Below are 21,007 nucleotides of genomic sequence, written 5' to 3' on the forward strand. Positions count from 1 at the left end.
TATCTTGCTATGATGTTTTTGTGTAGTAGCAGTTAGTTGTGGGGTGAAACATTGTAAATCTTGGGCCTCAAAATAAGTGTTGGCTGTTGGCTGTACAACAAAAACAATTTAAAAAATGTGCTTGTTTTAACACCCAACTGTTGGGCCTTTTTCCCATAGGTTCTGAGCCCTTTTTTGACTATTTGGGGTAGGTGACGCTTAGGGCATATAACTTTTTTCCACATAAGGTATTCACACCAAATTTGCATCCTTTTTTCCTGGAGATTCTAAAGGTACCCATGGTTTGTGGATTGCACTTGAAGGGGCCAAGAAAATAGGCAAAATATAGCAGTTTTTTTTTTTTAAGAATTCTTTTTTTTTTTTTTTAAAGTGGTCCAGATTAAAGTGTCTGGTTTTCCCCCCTAAAAATTGCTTCAACAAACGGTATACTGTATTAAAGTCACCATCTTAACAGCTTTCAGGAACATGCAGAGCTAAATTTATACACCTAATTTTGTACCACAGTTTTGGCTTTTTTCAAAGAGGTAGCACACTTTTTTCTGTGCTTTCAACCTACTTCCAGTTTGTGGTTGAAACCAGTATGAAACCTATGAGTGGTCCAGGAAAGCTATACATTTCTGAAGGGTAGACAACGTTCCAAATTCAGCAAGGGGTCATATGTGTAGAACCCTCAAGGTTTTCATAGGAAAATAACTGTTAAAATAAAGAAATATTGAAAATGAAATACGTGCCATTTATGACAACATTTTCATGTGTAACTTTTTGTAATGATGGCTGATTTATAAAAGCAATATAGAATTACTTCTGCTAGACCAGAGCTTTGCCAGTAAAAGGCGGAATTAATGGCTGAACTAAATTGGGGGGCTGCCAAGAAAGCACTACGTCTGTGCTTGCCCCCACAAGTGCCTGCTTTCTAGGTTGGTCTAACCTGCAGTAGTCGCCCGCTGCACAAACTGCTTGGGAAGGAACAGCATGACTGTCATCATCATGTCCCTTCGAATCACTGAAAGTTAAGTCGTCGGATGGAACTCCACGTACTGAAAAATCACTTCCAGATTCTGCTCCTTTTTCCTCTCCCTCAAATGCGGTATCAGTATTGTCTGTCTTAGTCTCTGACCCTGCCTCAGAGCTGTCCTCCATAACCTGAGTTAGGGCAGCAGTCATCCCCGAGACACCATCTCTGCTGACTGGCTAAAACCTTCCTTCTAAAACTCTGTCCTACGTGGAAGACAGTAGTATTGTTCTAAAGCAGTCGGTAGGTGTGTGTGTCTGCAAGATGTATGCAACAGTAAATAAACAAAAACATACTTTTTTGGTGAATCTGCAGGTTTTCCAAGGCACAAAATAAATGAAAGTATTACTTCAGTTTGCAACATACTCAATATCACTGCATAATTATGTCATGGCTTATGCAAAACTTTATTGTTGGGGAGCTGCTGGGCATTTGACAGTATAAAACTAATTTCCAGAAGCCAAATATCAAACTGTGATCTCAAGAAGCACACATTCACATAGTAGCTCCTGCAACGTTGTGCACAGGTGTGCTCCTTGTGAAAACACATAGTGCTATCACCAGGGTCACTGGAATCATGCAGCTGCACAGCCACCAATTATTGGACAGTGTTGACTAAATTCTGAGGCAAGAAGAGACACATTTTGCTGCATAAGGAAGAATTTTTTTTGATCAGAGTACATTATTATTTTATGATATGAAAACAAGATAGTACTGCCTGGCCAAATTCACCTAATTGTGGGGAACACAGAGCTGCTATACTGCTCTGCAGCAAGACTGTCAATACCCATACCGTGTGAGTTTAGACTCACGCTGGAGGACGACCCCCTGGTGCCAACGAAAACGGTTCGCAACCTGTGTGTTATGGTGGATGAAGATCTCCAGATGCTATCTCAGGCTAATAAAACAATCCGTGTTTGATTTGCCTTGCTAAAAGCACTTCTGCAGATTCTACCACTCTTACCCAGTGAGGCTAGACCCCCGGTGGTTAGAATTTTGAGTAGTCTGGATTATTGCAACTCCCTGTATTTGGGTGCTCCTCAATATATATTGCAGGGGCTGCAAAGAGTTCAGTCTATAGCCGCCAAATTGGCACTTAATAGGCAGCGCAGCTCCTCTTCCACCTTGGCTCTGAGGGACCTTCACTAGCTGCCCATTAGGGATAGAATTCGCTTTAAATCCCTATGCATGGTATATAGAGCACTGCATAGAACAGGTCCGATATCCATGCAAGAGAGATTCTCCTGGTACAAGCCCACTAGTCATCTCCGATCTTCTAGTGTAAGCTTGGTAACTACTGCCAGATTCAAGTTGTCCAGGATGGGAGGTAGGGATTTGGGCACAGCAGCATCACGTCTCTGGAATGAGCTACCCCAAAACATCAGACAAGCGAACTCCCTGCTAGGCTTCAGGAAAAATCTAAAGACCTGGATATTTGCCAGGAATGGGAAGTAATGCTTCCTTGTTAATAGTTAAGCCCGTTCTCGCTGACCCTATCTACTTTGGTCTCAAAGCGCCAGGATACCCATTGGGTGACAGCTGCGCTATATAAGAATTCTATACAATACAATAACCATCAGTATAGCAACCAAATACAAAAATAAGCAACTGAAAATGACCATTCAACCTTTGCGCAGAGCCTCAACTGCATGAAACACGTCACCACATCTAACCTTTTGGGATGTATTTTCTAATAAGATCTCCTACCTTACTGGTCTAAAATATTGCCACATATGGATTGCCCCTTTTTTTATGTTTGTGTGTTTTCCCAGGGTGTAGGTGCTCAATCAACCAGGGGAACACACATTTATTTAAAAAAACAAGCATTTGTAATGCTATAGGTCTCAAATTTTGGAGAGTTAGAGCTATTGGCGTTGTATATGACAATGTCTTTTACCCAAGTGTTTTGGTTTGGAGTGGATGTATGTGGTGTGGAGTGGAATTATGTGGGCTGGATTGGAATTGTTAGTTGTTTAATGGTATCGTGTGAGTGGATTTGTGCAGTGGAATTATGTGGCATGGTGTGCAGTGGAGTTATGTGGATAGTAATTATGTGGTATTGAGTGTACTGGAATTATGTGGAGTAGGATTGTGTGTCATGGAGTGTAATTATGTGGAATGGTGTTTTGTGTTGTACAGTTGTGTGTAGTGGAGTTTAATTATGTGGTGTACTGTTGAATTTGTGGCATGATGTGGAATTATGTGGTGTGGAATAGAAATGGGTAGAGTTGAATGGTGTGGCCTGGAAGTGTGTGGCCTTGAGTGAAATTATGGTGATTGGATTGGAATTATGTGGCATGGTGTGCAGTGTATTTATGTGGATTGTGTTACCAGATTAAAAATGCTGAAACATAATTGCAAAGAAACGCTGCCTTTCATTGCCCGCACATTAAAATTAAAACATTTTTGCTTTCACCAAAAATGTTGGTATAGGGCAGTCGGGCAGTGTCCGACAGGCTTGTCTGACAGGTCAGTGTGTGGGCCGTATTTTTGGCTGTTTGTGAGGAGGAGTAGTAGTAATAATAATAATAATAATAATACTTAAGATACGCTAGGCAGCACCTCTCAAAATACAACAACAATGAAAGCACTTTATATACAATGACGTGCTCAGGGTGAGAGGCCAAATTTGATACAGGTGGTGCCACTGGACAAATGCGACTGTACGCCTGAAACATGAACTTGACACATTATCCATCATCTGCTGCATAGTTGCCACATTTTAACATACTTTTCTAGCGCCAGCAAATCAAAAGTTATTAAAACAATGCCACGCTAGTCACTCTAAGAGGTGAATATGTTGACCACAGTGAGCATCCCCATTAAATGTACTGGCAGAAGGGCTTTTGCGGAAATAAACAAAAACTGTAAAACGTTCAATGCAATCCAAACTGGGCAAGCGAAACTATTGTCTGCCTTGATTGTAATTCAAAACCAACAAATACAAATTCTTATTCACATTACAGACAGTATAGTCAAAGCTGTATTAATTCCAACCAGGGCTCTGACTTCCAAAGAATCAGAAAGCTCTTGAGGGCACTTGTGCTCAATGCTAAAGTACATTCTAGTGAGTCGCTTCTATATCCAATATTACTTGAACTGCACTGTTCTATAGAGCTGATATTGATGGAAAGATGTGCACCATAACTTGTTTGCCCTTGCTGCACGATTTAGCTCTGTCTAACGCAGTGACCCCGGATATAAAGCACAGCTACCTCGGCATAGCAAGGGTAAGACACACAACGCACCCATCTATCCGCCTGTCACTGTAGCTCCTGAATACATCATACAAAAAGCGATCTAGTTCAGATAGCCCTTATATAAATACCCGTAGATTATAGAAGCTATACGTGGAGAAGAGGAGGGTTGAAACAATGCACACTAGGGAGGAGAACAGAGATATGGAGGAAGGTGGAGGAACGGAATTGGAGGAAACAAGTGGATTGGAGTTTGGAAGTTGAAAGGATTGCCGGGAGGTTGTGAGAGGGGAAGAAGTTATTTCAAACGGAATGGAAGTGAACGCAGGTTATATGAGAACAATTAGAACTCAAGAGACAAGAGATTAAGGGATGGGGGGACAAGAGTCAACGAGCACTGAGAGAAAGGGGACAAACACTAAATGAGTGAACAGTGCAATAGTCCTTATTTTTAACAGGGGGACTTACAACTATTAAGTAACTGTTAAGTTTGTGCCAGTAGCATTGCAGCCATTGCTATGTGTTGCCCATATGGCGACTTTTCAAATTGGCAACATCTTTTTTTAACGTTACTGCTGGCAATCAAGATTGACTTACTGGGGTGATCTTTGTTAGTATTTTTGCAGATGGTAGCCACCAATGGAATCTAGTCTGATGTGATCACTATTTGAACGTGGATGATAACAGCTCAGGTCGATTTTCTTCAAACATAACTAGCTCTTATCACAAAAGGGTTGGAGACCCCTGCTTTAAACATAATTGCATAGCTAAAACACAACATTGAACAGTGTGCTTAAAAAAATTGGCATGGAAAAGGTGGATGTAAATAAGCTCGGAGTTCCGAAGCAGACACAGGGGATTGACAGGGCTGGGCAGCTCAAGGATAAGCTGGAGACCGCGTAAGTTCAGTGTACTGTGCCTGGAGGGCCAGACCGGATGGAGCAGGAAGGCCACATAGTGTTTTTAATTGGTTTACTTGGTTTGGTAGAGTGGTGCTCTTACAAGAGAAAGTAAAATGAGAGGCTCAGACTTAATGTCATGGCAGGGGCGGGGGTGCCCCCGTCTGACCCTTTCCAGGCTCCTCTTTCCTCTGCCAACTTCACAGGGTGAGAAAAAGAATAATAATCTGTAGGGGCAGGGAGAAGGCAACAGGAGAAGCCTGCACCTCACAATGATTCTCCCTTTGCCTCTAAAAGAGCTTTAGGCCTAAAACTACACTTTTTCCTCCTCCATTTTTACTTTCTGCCTTTTTTTTTTCTTTTGCTTTTTTGAACTTACTGGGAGGGGCCGAACTGCAAGTTGTAGCCGTACGGTAGGCCAGGGAAGGAAATAAAAAAAAAAACAGTGAGGGACGACAAGCAAAGACCGAAGTGAGGAGAGCAGAGGGATCCCACGGCCTCACACCGAAGCATGTGAAAAGTACTCAACTTAAAGTATGTTTGAAGGCGAGCCACGCTGTGCTCTAGGCCTCCCAATCCGCACATTCAGGAATATGACTGCTTTCAGCACACCGTGTCCGTGAGCTGCCAGTAAAAAATAAAGCGAGGCCCACGTTTCGAGTGAAAGTATGTTTCAAGATGAGCCGCGCACAACAAAAAAAGGCACGGGCACCATGTTTGAAGCTAAACCTCGGCATGCCACACTGTGATAATTAAAAAAAAAAGTTGTCCAAAACAACAGATAAAGAATTGAAGCGGAAGTAAACTGAACTTAGGCGGAAGTGAGGTATCACTGCGTGAACCACTTAGGATGCATCAACCAAGAACAACACTACAGTGAACCAATGATAAGCAGATGGCGGGAGCAAAGTCCTTTATTGACTACACTAGGTCTTCCAGACAGCGCATAAGCGCTGCCTAGGCTCGACCTAAAATGTAACCATCAGGGGGAGGGTGGTGGGTGTCAACCCATGTCTCCAGAGTCGACCCCATCTACATTTCTTTTATATTTATTTTGCCACATATGGACTGGCATTTTGTTTTGTTATATATGTATGCCTCAGTTACCCCACCAGAGTGAACACACATTTATTTAAAAAAAAAAAAATTAACTCTCAAGTGGGTCGACACATGTCTGCAGTGCCGATCCCAGCCTACATTTCTTTGTATTTTTCTATTTTGGGGGGGGGTGGGGTGTTTTTTCAAGGGGGGGGAGGGGTTGGGGGAGGACAATATTTGCCATCCCAAGAAAAAATAAACATTCCTCCAAAAAAATGAGGGCACAGCAGAGGTCAGCCCATAAGTCAGGAGGGCCGACCCCCCAACTGACAATTGCACTTACTTTTTTAAAATAATTTTCTTTCTAACCTCCCCTGTGGGCGCAATCATGCCCCCAATCGAAATAAACATTAAAAAAGAAATAATAATAATGCCCTGCTCTGGGGGGGGGTCACCCTTTTCACCACGAGGCCCGAAACACTGGTCACTCGTAGGCTAGTGGGTTTACTGGTTGCGGATCACAGTGCAATCGCGAGCCACAGTCAGAAAATCGTTTCGGGGAGGCAGTGGACAGGGTGTGGGGGTGTCGGCCATTGGCCCTCACCTGCACCTAAAGGGTTAAAAGTTGTTCTTTACAAATGTAAACAAATGATGGCACTACAAAAGCAAAGAGTTGTACCATGTAGACTGCAGTAAACCGTTGTATTGCTATAACTGAAGGCTAAGGACTGAAGGTTTTTGACTGATGTCCCAGAACTGTACAACTATGCATGTGGAAGTTAACAGTATATTAGGGCAGATATCAGTTTGGCCAAAATCATACTTTTCAACCCTACAGATTTAGGCGGTTGATTCTCTGCTAACTTTTGAATCATATTTCTACGGTTGTTATCAGGCCTCCTGCTAGCCTGGAGTCACACTTCAGTTACCTTCTGTGAGCTGTAAACCCAGACAAGCGGCTTGAGCAGCCTGAGCCTCATCTCAGATGTGTAATGTGATTTTCTGCATTGTCAATCATGAGTGAAAGATTTACTGTTACAACATCCTCTATCTGCTGATGAGCAGTTTTAGAATTTGAAACCACCCAGCCTATTTATGTCATAGATTGTTAACAAGTATACAAAATTAGATAAAAATTGAATGGGTGTAGACGAGTCCAAGGAATTTTGAAGCCCTCTCAGATCATAAATCACAGTTTAATTTCCTTATCCCAAAACATGTACCCAGATATACCCAGCTAATGACTAAATCACTTGTTCTATAAACTTCCTTCTCTAATCAACCTTCAACCAAAGATTACTGCTGCACATTTTTATAGTTTTAATAAAAACAGTTGCTTTTTCTACTTTGACAGAAAGGGGTCTATTATGATGTATGGCAGATCACCACCGCCCGCATGGCGGTGGCGATCCGCCCTACATCATACTCTGCCCGCCTCGCATTTCCCTCCACCATATTATGATGGCGGGGGGGACCGCGACATACGGAAAGACCGTCCTCCGCTTTTTCGCACGGTCGGCGGAAAAAGGTTGCATATGGTGGCAGTGTCTGCGAGACACCGTCAGCCATATTAGGATGCCAGCGGGAAGCAGCCTTTCCGTGGCGGGAAAGGCATGCGGATTCCTGAGTTGGGGGCCCGTTGCAGGCCCCCTGGATGTTGGTGGGGTGGGGGGGCACATGGGGGGGTACCTTTGGTACCCCCTGCATTTGCATGGACGACGTGGCAGGCACCACGCGGTGCCTGCCACGTTGTGCATGCAGATGCACACAGTGCATTCCCAGCATTGTGGCGGGTGGTGCTGTGAGCACAGCCTGGGACAATGCTGGGAATAGAGGAGCCACCGCCACGGTGGCATCCTAATTGCCGGTGCAGGACCGCCGCACCACTGGCGGCCGGTCCCAGCACCGCTAGGGTGGCGGGCATCCTAATAGGCCCCTTAGTATTGTAGACCCAGATATGTTTGGCCTACAATTATGCTATAGTCCTCATATTGCAATGTATTGCGACTAGTACAACCCAGCTTAAGTAGCTAAGTCCTTGCTTGTCATAACTCAGTTCCTAGATCTACTATATGCAAACTGACCCATAAAAGGGCTAGAACACAGCCTTCCTTAGGCTGTAGTTTGTATATATTTTTGGAGATAAATGATTGTTCTAACTCTTCTGACTTTGATTTTCACACTAGTATCTCTAAATTGGCACTTTATTCTTTACCCCCTCTTTTCATTGGGTTGAGTAGCATGATTGTGCTCTCCCATGTACTCCATGCCAAAAGTAACAACATTCTGAAAGATAGAGATTGAGCTAAAGTAGAAGTGATGCTTGAAAATAACAGGAACATCAGGTAACACGCGCCTATTTAGACCTTGCAAATTGACTGTGTGGAGTGACTTTTAGCAGGCTTTTACCCTTTTATTTGTATTGAAATTAAAGAGGAAAGGATTCTCCAAAAAGGCAGGCATCTCCATATTAAGCAAACTCATCCTCATCCAAGGCATACATTACATTGGAATAAAGTTCCTGTAATAATGAAACTTTCATTAACCTGATTCCTCTTCAGAGATTTTAGTGTTTCAATAGTGTAGAGTTTGCTAATGGTTTAATTGTTCTGGATGAGTGAATATAAGAATTCAGTATTAAGACTGAATGAAAACTAGAAAGTAAATCTCATAATTTCATTCTAAAACGTGGAAATGTTGGCCTTCTTCGTCCATAACATCAACTATAAATTCCAAGTACCTTGTGATGTAGAGCTTTTTTTCCCTTTGTTAGGCCTGTGGATATATGTTTAGGGCATGAACCAAAAACTCTTGGATGCCCAGCAATCTGTTACCTGATTTCGGCTAGGTCAGTTGGACACAGAAAACCTCAAGTTCTCTCACAAAGGCTCAGTACAGCGTCATCCTTCAGGTAGCACTCCCATTCCGTCATGTTCAGCTCATCATGAGACCCTCATTCATTTTCTAGGGTAAATGACCGATCCAAAGGGCTTAAAAAGTAAAGTGCCTAGTCTGCCATTTGTACAGCCCTGCTTCCTAGTTGTTTACCTAGTGGCTATTGTGTTGACCAGGCATTAACTGAAGCTGTCAAACTTAATAAGGGTTGAAAGTTCTCAGGATTCTTTACGTGTGTATTTGTAGAAGAACAATTACTCCAATTGAATACGTTGAGCTTGAGGTTTCAATAAACTGTGAAAACTTTATTTGGGAGTGCAAGCTCACATTGAACGTTCCCACTGTTCACATTCTCCTCCAATTCACAAACAGAAATGACTGCACCTTATTCAGTTTCTTTAATGAATACTTTTTTTTCAAGAGTAAATTATTGGGAATGATGAACCTGTTGAAACGATATTAGGCAGTATTTTTTACCAAGCTTGGGTGAAGACTGTTGAGTGCTCCTACCCTCAGCCCTGTCCGCCTACATTTGAATTCACCCTAACTTGTGGATTTTCACAGATGAAGATTAAAAAGGACAATACACTTTTCTTTAGCTGCTTGTTGATCCTTTAAGCTTCAACAACAAATTTGATCAAAGTCAAGTACATTGCCATTTCCGCTCTTAAGCCAATAAATTGTACATCAGTGCCTGCCAAATAGAAGTATATCAACATTAAATGTTACAGTTTTTAAATCACCTTAACTCCTGCTCCCTCCCTAGCAGGCCTGTGAGGAATAAGAGGATTAGTCAAAGAAGAATGATGATATTAAGATTGCATCTCTTCAAGGTATAAAACACCATGTTCACTTTTTGTCATGTGTAGCCTGCCTATTACTCTTTCACCCTGCTTATCTAGCTGGGCTTAGTTCCCTTCACCTTGAAATGGTAGCTAGAACATTTCAAAGCTTTTAAGCGGGGAAGGCTCGTCAAGGATGGAATCTTCGACAACTTTTTCGCCAGAAAACCCAAATTGCTTTAAAGTCTTTTGACAAAATGTTCCACAGGTTTGAATACAATTGCGTAATGTCAGGTCGATCTCTTTTTTCCATGTAGCTGCAATCTCAGTTTTATCTGCCCATCCATCGTCAGTTCTGTAGTAGTATTTTGTCACCTTTGGTTTGGTAAAGAAAATTCATAAATAAATCTTTTAAAACTTTTGGTAGAGGATAATCCAGAGCAGCTCCTAGCGTGGAAAGCACCTCTGTCCAAAAAGGTTGAGTGTTAAATTAGTTTCACCAGATATTAGAAAGGTCTCCCTTTCCCCCATGCAAACCAGAAAACTGTAGATAAAACGTGCTACACCTTCAAAATGAAGAGGTTCTAAATCTAGTGTGTCAATGCATTGCTGTCTTTAACAAAAGAACCCCTTCTCTGATTATTTGAGTCTGTCCCTCAGCAAGGATTTGTATTGAATCTGCAGAACGTTTTTCCGGACTACTTACTGTGTCTCGATGTAGTGTTCTTTAACAAGGTGTGCTTTAAGTTGTTTACTGAATTGTAGAAAGGTAGGGTGGTTCTCATCTCTCTCCCTCTAATGCCCTCATTCCCATTGATCGATTGGCATACGGCCATGATGTTGAGGCTAGCCATAATGTCATAAAAGTGCGTGCATCTAAAAAAAACTCTATCCAGTGTTCATTAGGCATGGGACGCTTTACCTCGTATTCTAAAGGTAAATAATTTGACTTACCTGCTTCCTTTAAACGTTAACAAAGACTGTGAAATAGTAGTGTGGGGGACACACAGTAGGTTAGGGTGAGGTTGAGTGCAGATGGATGAAATTACATTGTTTTTAGGAGGGAAGTATGTACCTTTCTGGGAGTGGGGTGGCATGGTTAAAAGAGCAATGGAATGCATTTCTTCTTGCAGGTCATTATACTGAAATTAATCCTTACCTGATATTTTCATTGCCACTTGATCAAGGTCACATTGATCACTACCAAGCCACAAGAGCTGTTTTGTTATTTTTTGAAGTTTCCCTTCTGTAGCATTTTGAATACAGTGATAAGGTATGAAAAGCATAACTATGTAGCGCGATACTATTTAAAGCTGAAAGAAAACCTATTGATTTTCAATTTTTAGGTCATCCAAATCTCATCCTGGACCTATTGTTCACATCAGTGACAACCCCATGGACGAAGGCAAGGTATGTTGATGTGGTTGCAATATAAATGTGCAGTGATTGATTTAAGGGAAGGGCTTGAGGTTTAATTGTCCTTCCCTGTTGACAAACACTGCAGAAGAAAAAACATTTTATTTTTGCAGCTGTAAAGACTTATTAATGGTTTGAATGAGTTAATAACTAAGTGATAAACAAAAGAAACATGCAATGGAACAATAAAGGATCAAGTTGCACACTAACAAATTGGCTGCTAAATCGGCACTGAAAGGGTAGGCAGTTATACAGTAGAATACAATTATTTTCCTGCACATCACAGGGTAATGGTGTGAGGTATCTGCCCCGTCCGTTTCAGTATTGCCTTCACATGCGTCTGAATCCTAACTTTTTACTGTGGTTTTGAGAAACTGATTAATTTTCCATGTAAACTTCAGTGCATTACAAATTTTCAGTACATTAGAAATCACTTCAGTAAATTCCGAAATATTATTTTTAAGTTTACTCTAAAAAGTTAACAATGAAGATTTATGACCAGTAGGATTCAGTTTCTATTTAAAGTAACATTACAAAAACTGCAAAAATATTCCTGCCGTATTAGTCTTTGTATACATCTCTCTCTCTTGCGCGCTCTCTCTCTGTCTCTCTTTCTCTCTCTCTCTCTCTCTCTCTCTCTCTCTCTCACTCTCTCGCTCTCTCTCTCTCTCTCTCTCTCTCTATATATATATATATATATATATATATATATATATATATATATTATATATATATATATATATATATATATATATATATATATATGTTCGAGGCATATGAGCTGCAGATTATACACTTTTGCATAGATCACCATCTGGTGTTGGGCCCGGATGTTTGCAGTTTGTTTTTCTTCTTGGACAGTCTTTGGAAGTCACAAGTTCGGTGACTCCTCCTTCGGTCCGTACTGCGCATGGGCTTCGGCTCCATCCTCAGATTGTTTTTTTCCACCATCGGGCTCGGATGTGATACTTCGTGCTCCGGCTTCGAACTTTTCCAGTTCGACGGAAAATCCTCGTCCATCGAGATTCTTAAGACAAAATCATCTTCTTCATCTCTCTCTGCGGCACTTCTCGCTTCCAGACATCGGCACCGGCCTTCGGGCCTCCCTCGACTCCGGTCTCGGCCGATGGAAAGGACTCCCTTCAAAAAGTGCCCAAAATGTGGGTCTAAATTTCCCCACACCGACCTGCATCAGGTGTGTAATCTCTGCCTCTCTCCCGAACACGAGGCCCGAGACTGCCCCGCCTGCAAGTCTTTTCGATCGAAAAAGACCATCCGGGATCGAAGAGCTCGACGCACCATGGCGCACTCATCGACTTTGGCTCCACCTGACATCTTCGGAGACGACACCGGAGCTTCGGGGCAGCAGCACACCGAGCAGGATGAAGAACTCGTCAGCGCTTCCGAGGCCGACGACTCCGACCTGGAGGAGATCCCACCGGCGGAGAGAATCGTGAGTACTCTACCCCCTCCCGCTCCCGTACCCACACCGAAAGAGACTCCGGTTACACCTTCGCCTTCGGGCCTAGGGAAAACCAAACATACAGCTTCTATCACCCCACCTTCGGGCCCGGTGTCGAAGCATCATAAGTCTCCCGGCGGCTCGGGCTCGAGCCAGCCTACTCCTGGTGCCGAAAAACACCGTTCGGCACCGAAGAAAACCACACCCAGTTCGGCTCCGAAGCCATCGGGCTCGAAACCTGCACTCTCGGGGCCGACAAAACATAAGCATAAGCCCCTCGGCACCGACGCTCCGGTGCCGAAGCCTGCCTCGGCACCGAAGTAATCGGAAACCCCGAAAAAGCATGGCGTGGAGAAACCATCGAAGCCCTCGGCTCCGAAAACATCGGCACCGACAGACGATTCGGTGCCAGGAGAACTATTTACGCCAGATCCTTATCAAAAAACTTTAACAAAGGATCAAAAGACTGGGCATTTAACTTTGTCTTCCAAAAAGAGACATTTAAACAAGCCAGATCCTCCTCCACCGCCAAAACGGAAGGACTCTGCCGCATCTCCCTTCAGAGTACCCTCCCTACCACCTCCTCCACCTCCTCCACCTTCTCCACATCCCGCATCTCCGCCACCTTTGCCTCACCGCTCTCCAACCCCATCTCCAGACCCTAATTATGGAGATCCAGATTATGATCCGGCAGACGCCCCAATAGACCCCACACCTCCAGGGACACCGGACCCATGGGAGGATTACCACAACCCCGATGTACCAGATATGCCTCAAGATGACATTTATCCATCCAGGCCATCTCCTCCAGACGACTCCCTGGGGTTCCACTACTTAATACAGCGGGTGGCACACTACCATGGGGTAGAATTACACAGCGAGCCAGTTGAGGACGATTTCCTACTGGACACTTTTGACATACAAGATAAGGCCACAGCAATATTGCCCATGCTAAAAGGAGTAACCAAACATGCTGCAGAGGTGTTCAAGGACCCAGTCAGAGCTAGGGTATTAAACCCCAGGATAGAGAAGAAATATAAAGCAGCCCCCACAGATCCTGCATATATTAAAGGACCTGCTCCCTTAGACTCATTAGTGGTGTCCACAGCTAGGAAGCGGTCTAACTCTCAATCCTCAGGGGAGGCTCCACCACCAGATAAGGAGTCAAAGCTCTTAGATGCGTCTGGTAAACGCACTGCCTCGCAAGCTGCAAATATGTGGCGCATCGCCAACACGCAGGCGCTGCTTGCACGTTATGATAGAGCACATTACGATGAGCTGGAGGCTATCATGCAACACCTCCCAGACAAACATAAACACAGGGCTCATGAGCTAATACAGGAGGTAAAGCTCATTACCAACACCTCAATTAAATGTGCCCTCGACGCAGCAGACACAGCTTCTAGAGCTATAAACACCAGTGTTTTGCTTCGTCGTCATTCCTGGCTCAGAATCTCAGGTTTTAAGCCAGAAGTCCAGGCATCTATATTAAATCACCCCTTTGACCAACAACACCTATTTGGTCCAAAGGTGGACGAAGCATTAGAGAAAATGAAAAAGGACACGGATACAGCAAAGTCTATGGGGGCATTACAATCCCATACCCCTAGACGTTCTTTTCGTCGTTCCTCCTTTCGGGGCACAGGCAGAGGTTACTCTGCCGATAGCGCCTCTACTTCCTACAAGTCCCCTCCTCAGAATACCTTCTCGAAGGGCTATCAAAGAGGTGGATATAGAGGAAACAATAATAAGGGCAGGGGCAAAACCAACAACACCCGTTCTGCCACACCGCCCGCCCAATGACTTTCCCCCGCTCCCCCGAGACCATTCCACTCCAGTCAGGGGCAGACTACGGCATTTTCTTCCCACCTGGGAGACCATAACATCAGACAAATGGGTGACACAAATTGTTCAGTCAGGCTACTGTCTCGAACTAACATCTACCCCACCCAATATTCCACCCAGGCACCGTACAATGTCACAAGAACACACCACACTGCTCAAACAGAAGGTGATCTTCCTCCTGCAAAAACAAGCTATAGAGCCGGTCCCCGTCCATCAGCAAAATTTAAGGGTCTACTCTCTGTATTTTCTAATACCAAAGAGAGACGAAACCCTGCGTCCCATTCTGGACCTCTGGCCTCTAAATGCATACATACATTCGGACCATTTCCACATGGTCACCCTCCAACAAGTTCTCCCACTGCTCTCTCAGGGAGACTTTCTCACTACGCTGGACTTGAAAGACGCATACTTTCATATTCCAATACACCCTTCTCACAGGAAGTACCTCAGGTTTGTGGTGGACGGTCAGCATTACCAATTCAGGGTTCTCCCCTTCGGGGTCACAACCGCACCACGGGTGTTTACCAAATGCCTAGCGGTAGTAGCAGCACACCTCAGACGACAACACATACACGTCTTCCCTTACTTAGACGACTGGCTGATAAAAGCCGCATCCTACAACCAGTGTGTGCAACATACAAACAGCACCATCCAACTGCTCCACCAGCTAGGCTTCACGGTGAACCATCAAAAGTCACACCTCATACCATCTCACACAAAGCAATATCTCGGGGCCACTATAGACACCTCCAAGGCTATAGCCTATCCCAATTCAGCCAGAATCGCAAGCATACAAGCCTCGCGCCAAACATTCATTCTTCAGCACTCTCTCCCAGCAAGAGTGTTTATGAAGCTAATAGGGATGATGGCATCTTGCGTCTTCATAGTGCCCCATGCAAGACTCCACATGCGTCCACTCCAAGAATGCCTAGCACGGCAGTGGAACCAGGCCCAGGGACAGCTGACGGATCTGGTGTTGGTGGACGGCCGCACCCATCACTCTCTGCAGTGGTGGAACACCACAAACCTTTCCAAAGGGCGGCCGTTCCTGGACCCGGTTCCTCAGGTGATTCTAACAACGGACGCATCGCTCTCCGGCTGGGGAGCGCACCTTCTACACCTCACAGTGCAAGGTCTATGGACGCCACAGCAAAAGTCACTCCACATCAACCATCTGGAGCTATTGGCGATCTTTCTAGCCCTGAAATCCTTTAGGAAACAAATTTCAGCCAAAGCAGTCCTCATTCGCACAGACAATATGACTGCAATGTATTATATTCAAAAACAGGGGGGGGGACACTCTCCCCAGCTCTCCCGCTTAGCACAGAGCATATGGAGATGGGCAATTCCACAAAAATCTTTCTCCTGGCACAACACGTCCCAGGCATACAAAACACCATGGCAGATCTGCTCAGCAGACAAACGCAGCAAATGCACGAATGGGAACTGCATCCACAAGTTCTTCGCCCATTCTTTCACAAGTGGGGGCATCCTCAGATAGACCTCTTCACCACCCACGAAAACAAAAAATGCCCAAGCTTCGCCGCCAGATACCCACACCCATTGTCCAAAGGCAATGCGATATGGATGAACTGGTCAGGCAAATTTGCATACGCCTTTCCACCTCTCCCGCTAATTCCATTAGTGGTAAGGAAGCTACAACAGCACTCCCTCACACTCATTCTGGTAGCTCCAACATGGGCCAGGCAGCCGTGGTACACCACACTACTACAGCTATCGGTGGTACCACATCAAAAACTGCACCTGTCCCCATGCCTCCTGACCCAGAACCATGGAGAAATCAGGCACCCGGACCCAGCTCAGCTCAACCTTGCGATCTGGCTCCTGAAATCTTAGAATTTGGATACCTTAACCTTCCCCCTGATTGCATGAACATTATCAAAGAAGCCAGACGTCCTACCACTCGAGCATGCTATGCCGCAAAGTGGAAGAGATTTGTTGTTTACTGCCGTAACAATACAATCAACCCTTTAGATGCATCCATACAGCACATCATATGCTATCTGCTCCATCTTCAAAGGTGTAACCTGGCATATTCATCCATACGTCTACACCTAGCAGCAATTGCTGCTTACCTACAAAACAGACAGCATTTATCACTGTTCAGAGTGCCTGCTATTAAAGCCTTTATGGAAGGCCTTAAATGAGTAATTCCACCCAGGGCACCACCTTCACCTGTATGGAATCTAAACGTAGTTCTTACAAGGCTAATGGGTCCGCCTTTCGAACCAATGCATAAATGTGAGTTACAGTTCCTCACTTGGAAAACAGCTTTCCTCGTAGCTTAGAAGGGTTAGTGAGATACAAGCGTTCACTATACAGGAACCCTTTTTACAGATACATCACAGCAAGGTGATACTTCGCACAAATCCCAAATTTCTGCCCATGGTCATTTCCCCCTTCCATCTTAATCAATCGGTGGAATTACCGGTTTTTTTCTCGCAACCTCAATCTGTTGCGGAAAGGGCTCTACATACACTTGATGTTAAAAGGGCTTTACTGTACTACATACAAAGAACGCAACCTTTCAGAAAGACTAAACAATTGTTTGTCTCCTTCTCTCCACCGCATAAAGGCAACCCCATCTCTAAATCAGGGATAGCTAGGTGGATTGTAAAGTGCATACAAATTTGCTATCACAAAGCAAAAAGAACATTATCTGTTCCACCTAAAGCCCACTCTACAAGAAAGATAGGGGCTTCTATGTCTTTTCTAGGGAACATACCCTTAGATGACATCTGCAAAGCAGCCACTTGGTCAACACCGCACACCTTCACAAAACATTACTGTGTAGACGTGCACTCCAAACAACAAGCTAGTGTGGGCCAGGCTGTACTAAAGACACTATTTCAAACCACTGCAACGGATACCGGTGGTCGCCGCTAGGGCTGGGTACTGCTATATAATCTATGCAAAAGTGTATAATCTGCAGCTCATATGCCTCGAACGGAATATGCTACTTACCAGTATGCATCTGTTCTTGGCATGTAGAGCTGCAGATCTATACACGCCCACCCGCCTCCTGTATCCGTTCCAGTTTATCTTATTTAGATACAACACACATGGGTTTCTTACTATTATCACTACGCTCCATCTTTTCCCTGCTGGCGAAAAACAATCTGAGGATGGAGCCGAAGCCCATGCGCAGTACGGACCGAAGGAGGGGTCACCGAACTCGTGACTTCCAAAGACTGTCCAAGAAGAAAAACAAACTGCAAACATCCGGGCCCATCACCAGATGGCGATCTATGCAAAAGTGTATAGATCCGCAGCTCTACATGCCAAGAACAGATGCATACTGGTAAGTAGCATATTCCATATATGCAAATATCCACAAAGTCGACGCGCTCTCAGGCAAGAAAAATCCGTCTTCTTATGATATCACCAAAGTGTTTACACTTTGGTGATATCATAAGAAGACGGATCTTCCTTGCCTGAGAGCGCGCTGATTTTGTGGATATTTGCGTTTGATTTTGCCGGTACTCCGCCGGCGTGCACGCCACTCTCCTCAAGTCCCTTTCAATCCGGAAGGAGACACTGCTTATGAACTCGCTTATTACATAACTCATGACAAGTTAAATGACATCCTTGATCACATCACTGGTGATATATACTGGACACAATATAAGGGGGTGTAGTATCAAAAGGCAGGGATACTGGCTTTGTCAGGGTATCACAACATTTATAAAAGCAGAAACATATAACAGATCAATGCATCAATATTACAACAGCTAGGGATAGTGCCACCTTACAGTGACATTGATTAGAACATGTACTAACTCTTAGTTTAGCTGCAGTAATCAAGAAATCATTCTCATGGCCTTCATTAAAACACCCAAAACATCATTGTCAATGTTGTCGTTGTCAGTAAAGCATTTTAAATGTAAATAAAATATAAGCATATACCTGCCTTAATGTCTGGTGGAATTCCCATGGAAGTTGGCATTGTGACTTAACAGAAGCCAGTCCAATTTAATTAGGCATATTTTCCACCTTCCTAATTTTGTAAGCGAATCACACTTTAGACTTGAATTTAATCTGCAGCAGCCGTCCCTACAGCTGATACTTCATCACTTTGCTTTAATACTGCAAAGGACAAATTACAAGTGAAAGCCCTGTGGATCTTACCATAGTCAGCTGAGCACTGCAAGGCGGAGGCCAAAAAGCAACTGAAAATCAGATATGGAACCTTTTTTACCTAAATTAAATTCAGCCTATATGGCCAAAACCTTTTCAGAAAGGTCTCCTCCAAGTTATCGCCTGGCCCAGATGTCTAAGGCAGTTTGACATCACTTCAATTGCCTATGTGTTTTTTATTTGCGCCTTTTTTGGAATTTCAACAGAATTGTCGTCAATGATGTAATTCCATATGTTGCAGTGATGTTATCAATGATGTCATAGAACATGTCATGAGTGATGTAATATTGGAGGTTTTTAGCACTGTACGGTGAGGGCACAAGTTATAGTTACTTGTAAACAAAGTTTATTGGCATTTGCATGACAGCACAAACCAATATGCAGACCATAAGCAAGTATAGCAACCATAGTCAACACCTCCATAGGACACCAACACAGGCAGTATCGCTTCACTGGAAGTTAAAGCGACCCAAGGAGGATCTCCAGTTCATCCTGCGGATTCTCCCAATCTCCATCATCTGAGTCATAACAAGCATCATTTCCCCAATTACCCTCCTCCCTTAAGACAGACCCTCCCCCATCCGTCGTCAACCCCCACCCAGCCTACTCAGTATGGCGTCTCACAATGATGTAAGTAAAGTCAAGCCAGAAACATGCTTTCATCAAAGTGGCAGAACAATCTCAGGAGGGGGAAAACATATGGCCACTACGCAGCAAGGGGACCGGGGCATGCTGTCAGCAGCAGTCTGCTCTGACCAACCCTTTTTCCCCCCACGCTATCGCACCCTAGTCATGCTAATTTAGTACCCCATGTCCAGGGGCTCCCAAGGCTGAGATGTCATCGGAGACCCTACCCTCAGTTCTTAACTCTTCCACCAAGCTCTCCCATGCTCTCGCAGATTCTTTAAAGTGCACACCACTCATCGCATCTCTTAGGAGGGTAACACGTTCATAGGCTGCGCACCGGAGCATCTCCCTCCTCAACCCATCCATGGTGGGACCCTACACCCACTTTCAATAGAGTGTGATTTGTCACTTAGCCAGGATAAACACTAAATCCCAAAATTTTGATGTGATCTTGTGTTTAGCAGGGCATCAGTAATAGCCCGACAGGCACACTGCTGACGATGCAACTAAAGTGCGACCCATAACAGCATTGAGCTGTGCAAGAATCTCACCCCAGTAAGTTGTGATCCCTGCACAACCACATAACATATACAAGAATTATGCCCCCTGGGACACATGTCGAGGACAGGCAGTATTGGCCTGCAGGAAAAGCCCATTCTGCCAGGCTTCATGTACGTCCAATGCAAAAAATGAAAATTAATCAGTTTAAACTGTTCATTTCTGGACACCTTTGGCATCCTTCCTATGATTTTCCTACAGGCCTCCCCAGCAGGACGTGTCCGCAGATCTACCTCCCATTTATCCTTCAGCTCTGCCAATGTCACATCAGTGTCTTTCCGAAGGGCCCGATAGAGGCCTGAAACAACCTGGACATTACAGGCTGAGGCACAGAGAAATTAACAACTGTGATGAGTTTGAGGTTCCCCCCATCCCTCTGCCATTTCCCCCGACGCACCGCCACGCCATATACTTCAAACCTCACCTGCAGGTCCTCAAACGCACCAGTTATAGTTACTTTAGATAACTATAACTGGTGAATTTCAGGGGATTTTTTCATTTCAAACCATGTTTTAAGTGACATTTTCATCTAACTATAATGTCCTTTTGACTTTTTTAACATAAAGTAAGATGTCCATCGCCATGCGCAGTGAGGTATTAGGCACTGGTCCCCTGCACAGACACTTTCCCCGGCCACGCACGGCCCTCACATGCACACACAGCTATGTCAAATAACAATACAAATGGTGTCATTTTAAGTAAGACACTTACTGGCTTTGTCCAAGGGTCAAAACACCAAAATATTAAAAGCAAGGGGCCTATCGGATTTTTCAAGCGGTCAGCACATCAACATATATAAAGCAGACTTATTGGCTTTGTCTTGTATTTTAAAAATTCATATATTGCAGTGTTTAATAATATTAATTGTCCCAATATGTTTTCAATAAAGCATTTTTTCAAATAAAAACATTAAACATGCCCTTGATTATTATATTTTTTTTAAATATTCATTTCGGCCATAAAGTACTTTGCACACCAGCTGAAAAGCATATAGCTTCAGCTCGAAGTGCTTTAAAAAGAATGGTATGCGCCCCTGGGGTTATCAATTCAATGACCCGGAGACCAACAGTTTTTTTTTTTTTTTTTTTAATGTTGCTGGGGGGCTGCTGCACTCTTTC

General features: G+C 44.1%; 1 protein-coding gene across 6 annotated transcripts in view; it reads left to right on the forward strand.

Moving 5' to 3' along the window:
- Positions 1-21,007, forward strand: part of STXBP5 (syntaxin binding protein 5) — a 1,306,577-nt gene that overhangs the window by 473,280 nt on the left and 812,290 nt on the right. For all 6 annotated transcript variants that reach the window (XM_085611623.1, XM_085611620.1, XM_085611619.1 and 3 more), the window contains exon 6: positions 11,170-11,233. In XM_085611623.1, coding sequence (XP_085467749.1) covers positions 11,170-11,233 — 64 coding nt within the window. The remainder of the gene's footprint in view (positions 1-11,169; positions 11,234-21,007) is intronic.

This window comes from Triturus cristatus, chromosome 6 (genome assembly GCF_964204655.1).
Source record: "Triturus cristatus chromosome 6, aTriCri1.1, whole genome shotgun sequence".
Taxonomy (NCBI): Eukaryota; Metazoa; Chordata; class Amphibia; order Caudata; family Salamandridae; genus Triturus; species Triturus cristatus.